General features: G+C 45.0%; 1 protein-coding gene across 1 annotated transcript in view; it reads left to right on the forward strand.

The window, feature by feature from the left end:
* The window catches only part of LOC131904227 (vomeronasal type-2 receptor 26-like), a 31,473-nt gene extending 22,920 nt beyond the window's left edge, over nucleotides 1–8,553 (forward strand). Inside the window, exons 6-7 of the mRNA XM_059255286.1 lie at nucleotides 2,029–3,034; nucleotides 8,130–8,553. Of these exons, the coding sequence (XP_059111269.1) occupies nucleotides 2,029–3,034; nucleotides 8,130–8,553 (1,430 nt within the window). The remainder of the gene's footprint in view (nucleotides 1–2,028; nucleotides 3,035–8,129) is intronic.
* Nucleotides 8,554–9,312: the final 759 nt, after the last annotated feature.

The following is a 9,312-nucleotide window of genomic DNA, read 5'->3' on the forward strand; positions in this document are numbered from 1 at the left end:
ACACCGATGAATTTCACTTGCTTTTTAAACCTCTTGTAAGTGGAAACGAATGGTAAATATTCTTTTGTGATTTTCTTCCTCCTATATATTAGTGGGGTTCATTCCAGAGGTTGAATGGCAGCAGACCACCACATCCCATACTGTTTGAGCTGCAGAACTTATTCCTTCACCATTCTGAAAGCAGGAAATGCAAAGCAAAGTTATCATCAGGGTTGGTGTGTGTGTGACCTCACTCTTGCCCTGACACAGTTATCCCCTCACTGTGTGCTCTCATTTCATCGTGGTGTGTGTGTGTGTGTGTGTGTGTGTGTGTGTGTGTGTGTGTGTGTGTTGTATCCTCTTTTTTTTTATGTGTGGGTTGATTTTGAGACACTGTCTCACCCACAGCCATGGCTGGCTTGTCACTCCTCATGTTGACCAGTCTGTCCCCAAACTGATAGAAATCTACCTGCCTCTGCCCCTCAAGTACTGAGATTGAAGTCATTCCAGACACGCCTAGCCCCAATTCCCTCTTCTTAACAGGATAGCAGCCTTGTTGGAATTAGGGACTAATTCTAACCTGGGGACACCATTTAAACTTTATTACATCATCTCCAGTTTACTTATGGCAAAGTATGTCCCATTTTGAGGTGCTTAGAGACAGGACTTGAAGAAATGAATTTTGGGGGCACAGCTCAGTGTTAAACCTTTTTAATTTGACCAGTTACTGATACTATTGGAAAGAAATGAACCATTAAAAACTCACAGAGGAGACAGGTTGTACTGGCACATCCCTATAATCTCAGCACTCAGGAGACAGAGACAGGAGGAACTTTGGTGATTTTGGTCTGCCAGTATAGTAAACTCAGTGATGTCCAGGTTCAGTGAGAGATCCTGTCTTAAAACCTAAGGTAAAAAGGGGGCTGAGGAGGTGCCTCAACAGTTAGGAACACCCACATGGTGGCTCACAATCCCATGTACCTCCAGTTTCAGGGGAACTGATGGCAAATTCTGAGTTCTGCAGGCACCAGGCATGCACATGATTTCCATACATAGGTATAGACAAAAGAGTCAACAAGTAAAATAAAATAAGGAATTACAAACAATGAGCTTCAGAGTCTGGTGAAATGGTTCATCAGTTAAAGTATTCACTGTCAACCCTGACAGTGTAAGTTCAGTTCCTGGGACCCACATGGAGGAAGGTGAGCTCCAAATTCCCGACAGTTGTACTGACCTCCACTTGCACACCTTGGCATGTCTGAGCCCATGCAAACATGCACACAAACAATAAACAAATAAGTTAGATTAGAAAAATAAGGAAGGGGAAGTGGTTGAGCAATAACATCTGATAATAATGTCTGATCTTGACAAGTGTGTGCATCCACTTACATACATTTGTGCACACCCAAACCTGCACATACACAAACTCACACAAATTAGTATAGTGGTGCAGGCCTGTAATCATAGCACTTGAGAGGATGTGGAAGAAGGCTTAGGAGTTGAAGGTCATCCTCTGCTACTCAACAAGTTCAAGGCCAGCCTGAGTTACATGAGACACTGTTTGAAGACAGAATCAAGACTCCTTACATAAAACAGATACAAACTGTGCAGGTTTTTCTTTGTGTCTCTGCCTCTAATATCAGCCATTCCAGGCCTGGTCACCAGGAATAATTCATAAATACATGACTTGATGGAAAGGCTGTAAGAGCAGTTAGTGCTTGGGACGCCTTCCTTCAGAGCTGGTGTATTTCATATAGTGTTGCAGAAATGGTGTCTGTCACTTTGCACAGCTTTGGCGCAGGTAGGAGGGCCTTACACCTGCCTCAACAGAATGTGCCAGGCTCTGCTGACTTCCCTTGGGAGACCTTGCCTAGCAGGAGGTGGTCTTAGGTCGTGGGTTGGGGAGGGGGTTGGGGGTAGGAGGAGGGAGGACAGGGGAATCTGTGACTGATATGTAGGATGAATGAAAAATTTCTTAATTAAAAAAATAAATAATAAAAAAACACCTTCAAAAAATGAAAAGAAATGGTGTCTGTGTGTCTCCCATAGACATGAAGAGCTGTCTTCTGTGCCCCAAGGAGCAGTACTCGAGCCACACGAGAGACCGCTGCCTGCCCAGGACAGAGATCTTCCTGGCCTTTGAGGAACCTCTGGGCTTCATGCTGGCTTTGGTGGCACTCTTCCTGGCTGGTCTGGCTGTCCTGGTTCTGGGAGTGTTCCTGAAGCACAGAGACAGCCCTGTGGTCAGGGCGAACAACAGAAGTCTCAGCTACTTACTCCTGCTCTCTCTTTGCCTCTGTGCCCTGTGTGCCTTGCTGTTCCTTGGGCGACCCAGTGTCTTGACATGTCTCCTCCGTCAGACCACCTTTGCTGTGGTGTTCACGGTGGCTGTGTCTTCTGTTCTGGCCAAGACTCTCACAGTGGTCCTGGCCTTCAGGGTCACCAGGCCAGGGGACAGGATCCGGGTATGCCTGAGCCCTGGGGCTTCCACCTCAGTGGTCCTTGTTGCTTCCTTCATGCAGGTTGTTCTTTGTGGGGTCTGGCTGGCCACCTCCCCACCATTTCCAGACAGGGATATGGTCTCAGAGCCCCAGCACATTGTCATCCAGTGCCAGGAGAGTTCTGGCACCATCTTCTTCTGTGTGCTGGGCTACTTGGGTTTCCTGGCAGTGGGTACCTTCTCTGTGGCTTTTCTGGCCAGGGGCCTGCCAGATGTCTTCAATGAGACTAAGTTCCTGACCTTCAGCATGCTGCTCTTCTGCAGTGTCTGGACAGCCTTCCTGCCCCTGTACCACAGTGCCCGGGGCAAGTCCACTGTGGCTGTAGAGATCTTCTCCATCCTGGCCTCCACTGCTGGCCTTCTGGGTGGCATCTTCCTCCCCAAGTGCTACATCATCTTGCTGAAACCAGAGAGGAACACTGCTGCCTGGCTAAGGCAAGGCCACCAGGCACAACAGGATAGGCAGAGTGAGATGCTCCAGAGAAGATGTGTCCCCAGATCCACACCACAAACTTTTATTACCTGTTTCTCGGGGAAGTCACCAGGACCAGCCATGTGATTTTGTCTCACTTTTTTTGTGTGGTTCAAAGGTATTTAAAATATAGATCAAGATTAAAGTGAGATACTTTCAACAAAACACTCTTGACTATTGGGTTGACAGTGGCCACATAGATGGTTATTTTCTATTCTGTCTCTATGTATTGCTAAAATTTATCACAATTAAGACAGTTAGAAAGGACATCTGGCAAGATGGCTCTGTGGGTACAACCTTGGTTTGATTCCCAGGACCCAGATGTTGGATGGAGAAAACTGACACCACTAGTTGTTGTGTGACCTCTGCTCTCCAACTGTAGCACCCCCTATAGGTGTACACAGTAAATATAAATGCAAAATTGTCACAAGGGCGATGAATTGATGACAGTGTCAAGGGTTGCTAAGGATGTGAGGAATTGACAGGCAGACCATTTATCTCTTTTGTTTTGTTTTGTTTTGAGAGAAACAGTACTGGGGATTGAACCTTTCACTGACAGTTCTTTCACAGACCTACTTTGTGATTCAGCAACCCTATTCATATATATATATATATATATATATATGTATATATATATACATATATATCTGAAAAATGAAAACATGTCTTCTAGGACTGTAAATGAATCTTCAGAGATTCATTGTTTTTGTACTAAAAGTTCAAACAATATAAATGTTACAGTTAATGAATATTTGGTATGGTTTACTCATCCCTAGGATATTATTTGGTAATAAGAAATAAACATAAAAAGAAATAGAATACCATTTAATATCTATTTAAACACTGAGAATATTACATTGTGTTAAAGGATCCAGACAATGAATATAATATATTTTAATATTCCTTTTTATTAAATATCCTGAAGAATTAAATCCATAGAAACATATATCTGTCTAGTGGTTTCTTGAGGTTTGTTGAGGGTAAATTGGAGGTGATGAGTATAAAATATGTAGTATTTCTAGGGTCTACGGAAGATCTAAAATTTGTTTGGTGGGGTTCTAGAGGTAGCTCCATGGTTTAGAGCACTCACTCCTCCTCCGGAAGCCTCAGTTTGGTTGCCCGGACTCACTTCAGGCCCTCACAGCCACCTGTAATTCCAGCTCCAGGGGATCCAACACCCTGGTCTCTGTGTGCACCTGCACTCATGTGCACCACATGCTTAATGAAAGAATGACTTGGTAATGGTTGTAAGTCTCCAGAATATGCTAATGACCACTAAATTGTCATCTCCTTTTATTTATTTATTTGGGACAGGCTCTTTCCACATCAACCAGGCTGGCTTCAAACTTGTAGCAATCCTGCTTCAGCGTCCTGAATGTGCTCCCACACCTGGTAGGTCGCATAATGTAAATGGATGAATTGTACACTATGTCAATTTTGTCTCAATAAAGCTCTTATTAAAAAAGAATTATCCATCAATTACAGAGTGTTAACTTCCCATATATTTATTATTTCTAAGAAAAAAAATCAAACGATTGAAAATAGAAGTTAAATAACTATAGGTTGAAATATCAATGAACTGGGGGTATTGCTGTTTTATTTTATTTACTTCTTTTTAATTGTATATATTTATTGATTGACAGGTTGGTGTACATGTGTCTGTCCATGTTTTTGGACACGCAAGTCCCAAAACACTATGTGGAGGTGAGAGGGTAAGTTTCAGAAGTTAGTTCTCTCTTCCAACCAGTGGAGACCTTGAGATTTCATGAATGTCGTCAGTCTGCCTTTACTTGCTAAGGAGCTGAGCCATTGTTTTGGCTCTATTTTTGACTTCAATATGGGGATTATGGTCATTTTAAAAAATTATACTTATCTGTTGAAATAACGTTGTTTGGAATTTATCTTCTTTCTTGAATGTATCTATTGTTTGTATTGTGTGTGTGTGTGTGTGTGTGTGTGTGTGTGTGTGTGTGTGTGTGTGTGATGGCTTCCATGTGGAGTGAGAAGACAACTTTGTAGAGTTGGTCCTCTCCTTCTACCTCTATGTGGGTTCTTGGGACCACACACAAATCATCAAGCTTTTTATCCAGTCAATTTACCTGAAAACCATCTTCTGCATTCTTTGTTTGTCTGATCCTTAGAGGTGGGGCTTGTGTTCTCCCATCCATATATTGTTATTTTGTTCAGTTCTATATTTGTACCCAAGCTCACCTTCCTGTCCACCCAGGGTTCATGTCAGTACCTTGGCCCTTTTATACCTCCTGGTAGGCTTCCCTCAAATAGCCTTCCCTCCTTAGTTCTTCTGCACATGTTGGGAGATTTTCCAGCTAAGGTAGAAGATTTCATTTCATTTGCTCCCTCCACATGCCTCACTCTAGACCAGTCAGCAGTGCTTCTCCTCCTCATGCAGTGACACAGGCAGTGCCCTGTTCTCTCTCAAGTTCCAGAGGACATCAAGATCCACTGCCTTGTCCCCAATTCCAGAAGAATGAGGTTTCACCACACAAGCTTTTCTCTTTGGGGTTCCCTCTTCTAATTAACTACTCAGCCAATTGTTACAGGATCACCATAGAGCTGGGGTCCAAGGACCATTAAGTATATACCCAGGTGGTAAGGAACAGTAACAGTTAAAAGGTATTTACACCCCCAGACCCAAAAGTGTCTGTGCTCTGCAAAAACAGATTTTAGTATAATAATCTATTACTGTTAAATGCGCTCAGTAATTGATCACCTGTGTCTCCTGGATACTAAACTAATAAAGGAAACAGGTGCCTTAAAATAATCTGTCTCCGATAAAGCTTATCTCAGGTAAAAATGAAAAGCATGTTCCAAATCTCTCTCTCTCCTCTCTCTCTCTCTCTCTCTCTCTCTCTCTCTCTCTCTCTCTCTCTCTCTCTCTCTCAATAATCAATGTAAGCAGAGTACTAAAACATTACAATAATATGGTCACCAGCTCAAGATTTTAAATTTCCCATGGCTGCTTAATATGTTAAAATTTTTTTCTGAGCTCCAGAAAATCCACCTGGATAGGTCAGCGAGTTCCAGAACCAGCTTAAATCCATCTGGGCAGGTCGGATCTGCTTCAGATAGTTGCAACCCAAACGTTCCTGGTCTCAGGACTCCCTCTCTCACCCTGGGGACCTCCCAAAAGGAAATAATAATAATAATAATTCTTTTTTTCTGAGCTTTTTCTGTTACACCAGCATCTGTCAGACACAAGCAGCCAGAGTCCCAGGCCAAGAGGGATGATGGACAGGTCAGAGGCAGCAGACAATAGCCCATCATTTCAGGATGCTCATCATCCCAGGATGTCTGTCTATTTCAGAAACCCCCTTCCCTACCCCCCAAGAGTCAACTAACGCCCACCAAGTCAGCTGGAAGCAGTTTTTCAGGAGAAATGACGCCCCTATTACTGTTCATCCGCTTTTTATCTAATAAGCAAAATGTTTAGAATATTAGGATTCTGTTCTCTCCTCCAGCTGCATGACTGAACTCGTGCAGTTCAGTAGCTAAGTAACGGGTCTTAGGTCTTACATCATTTGTGCACTGTGTGATTACATAATGCATGTGGTATGGTCACGCAATCTGTGCATGTGTGGTGTAGCTCCATAAGCCCACATGTGCATGTACAGGGAAATCCTTAAAAAGCCTGTCCCAGACTCCTCCCCCCTCTTCAACTCTCTCCTCCCCGCTACTCTCTCTCTCCTACACATGTCTTTTATAGGCCTGGTCACTCTCTTCTGTTACCTCCCCCAATAAAGCTCTGATACTGGGTTTTGTTGTGCCTCGTGAACAGCACCACATTTAAAACCAACAGGGAGGCTTACTCCTTTTTTGCCTTCCCTTTGAGTGCCAATATTACCCTTACCAGCCCAATATTACACTTCCAAGACCTTCTTTAAATGACCTTCCATCTGATTTGGAACTGTCTCTGAGTTATGCCTTGCTCATAGCTCATTGAGGTCCAGAATTCTAAGTGACCCCCTGAATTCTCTTCTCTATAGCAACTAACTAATTCATTAAACACACACACACAATGTCACCACTTCCCCACCTAAACTTTTCAGTGCTTCCCTCAAACTCACAACAAAGAAGCTGGACTTCTTGGCTATGGATGCAGTTCAGTTGATATAGTGCTTGCCTAGCATGACCAAAGTCTTGGGTTGTATTCTCAACATTGCATAAAACTCATCATGCCTGTAATCTCTGCACTCTTGAGGGGCAGGCAGGAGGGTTAGAAGCTCAGGTTATTTCCTCTTCCTGCCAATCTTGGACACTCTCTAATCTTACAATTTTAAGCCAGTTATCTTATAACTTGCTTTTTAGCTTTCCCATAGTCTTCCCTCTTAACACAGAGAACCATTCTAAGCATCTTTCATTGGTTAGTGTGTTTTCTGGAGCCACCATTGCTTCTCTGTGATTCCTAACTTCATGTTGCTAGTGCACGCCTAAACCACCTTTACTTACATTTCTTCAATGTGGTCTTGCCCTCCATATATGCAGCTTCACATGCCATAAACAGGTCTAACTTGGCAGAGGTTTCTCGGGCTGTTTACTGTTCTATCCTCAATGGCTGCTCAATGAATGCTGACTCAGGGAAACACCACAGAGTAATTTGATGATTTAGACTCCCATAAGGTTTTGCCACCTTGAAAGAGAGTGTTGAGACAATCCTTGATGTTCTTCATAGGCAAGTGGGACTTCATAGGTAGGGGACACTCAGAATTAGGTTCTTCATCTAAAAAATTAGGTATAATAACAATCACCTTCTCAATCTTTTCAAGATTGAAGGAAATGCTTCCTAGAGATCATTCACAGTCACCAACCTCTGACTTCCAAAGTGGCTACCTTGAAATGCAGTCTTACTGAGAGGCAGACTGAGCTTCCTAGCCGCCCAATCTATTCAAGCTGTTAGGTTCCTAGAGGTGGCAAGTGAGAGAACCACCCACCCTTCTCGGCCTAGGAAAGACGCAGAACCTAAAAGTCTGGGTGCTGCAGAAGCCGGACTTTGGATGGGGGCTGCTCGGAAAATGGCTTCGGCTGACTTCCGGTAGAAGCACGAAGCGCGCCTCCTTGAAACTACAACTCCCAGTAGTCCTCGCGTTGCTCCCTGGTTGACTCCGGGGGGTGCGGCCGCCATTGTCCGCTGCCGACATAAGGCCTTCTTCTGGACCGCAGGGGTGCAGATGTCGTTGTCGCCGAGAGACTGGCGGGTCTTCGGAACGGTCACAGAGAAGCGGCGCCTGCGGTCAGGGCTGGCTCACCGCCGGGGTGCGTCGGGAGTCTTCTCTTTTCTCGCCGACTCGGTGCCCCCGTTGCCCTCGACCCTCCGGCTCCGGGGTCTGGGTGCCGGGTTTCTTCAGGCTGGGAAAGGCCGGCCCGGGTGAGCCGAGTAAGCCAGGCCTGGAACGTTGTCTCCGTGCAGGACGGAAGCCAGCCGCCCCGTGCAGCAGCAGCCCCGAGCCCGCTAAGCCGCCCCGCAGGGTCGGGGCCGGTGGCTGCGAGCCAGGTAAGGCGGGCAGCTCGCTGGAGCGACCCGGTTGCGGAGGCCAGGAAACGAGATAGCGGCCAGCAAGCTCTTATTCCTTCGCTTCCAAGCTAAGATGAATGAACGCGTCAAACCTGACTTGGGAACGGCCCGGGTTCTTTTAAACTTGAAGTGACACGGAGGTGTGTGTGGTGTGCGTGTGCGTGTGCGTGCAAGGTTCTTGCAACTTGCTTGCGCTCAGTTTTGGCTCAAATCCTGGGGTATCCGAGAGTCTCTGTGAGCGTGGAACTGGTTACTACCAAGTATCTCTCGGAGAGGTTCCGAGTCTCACACAAAGACCCGGCATCTGTGCATTTGTAGTCTGCCTCTGGACTTTTGTCTCTGACGCGACTCCAGGAGAGAGAGATAGGCATGAGTCTGAAAAGTCTTGCAGGTGGTTTTTGTTGTTGGCTTTAATATTTGCATAACGATCACACTTTATCCTAAAGTGTGGGGTTCAGTGGATTTGTTGTATATACGGTGTGCAGCTGTAACCCCCCGCCCCCATTCCAGAACTTTTAATTACCCTCTCCCCTGCCCCCCAGAACCTCCTGGCACACATTTAGGAATTACTCCGTTTCTCTCTTCCTCCAGCTTTAGGTCATTAATGTATGAGCATTGTATGCAGGTTTTACAGCATTTTTTTTTTTTTTTTGGTTACATCAACAGAAGAGTTCTATCTAAGTGGAATGGCTCTCTTGGTAATGGAGTGATGTACACATTTTCACCCTTAACCAGAATTGGTCAACTCCCCCTCACAATCCCGCCCTATGGAATTCATTTCGCTCCAGTTTTGTTCTTTTTGTTTTTCTTGTGTGTGTCTGTGTTGACTGT

This window comes from Peromyscus eremicus, chromosome 1, assembly GCF_949786415.1.
Source record: "Peromyscus eremicus chromosome 1, PerEre_H2_v1, whole genome shotgun sequence".
Lineage (NCBI taxonomy): Eukaryota > Metazoa > Chordata > Mammalia > Rodentia > Cricetidae > Peromyscus > Peromyscus eremicus.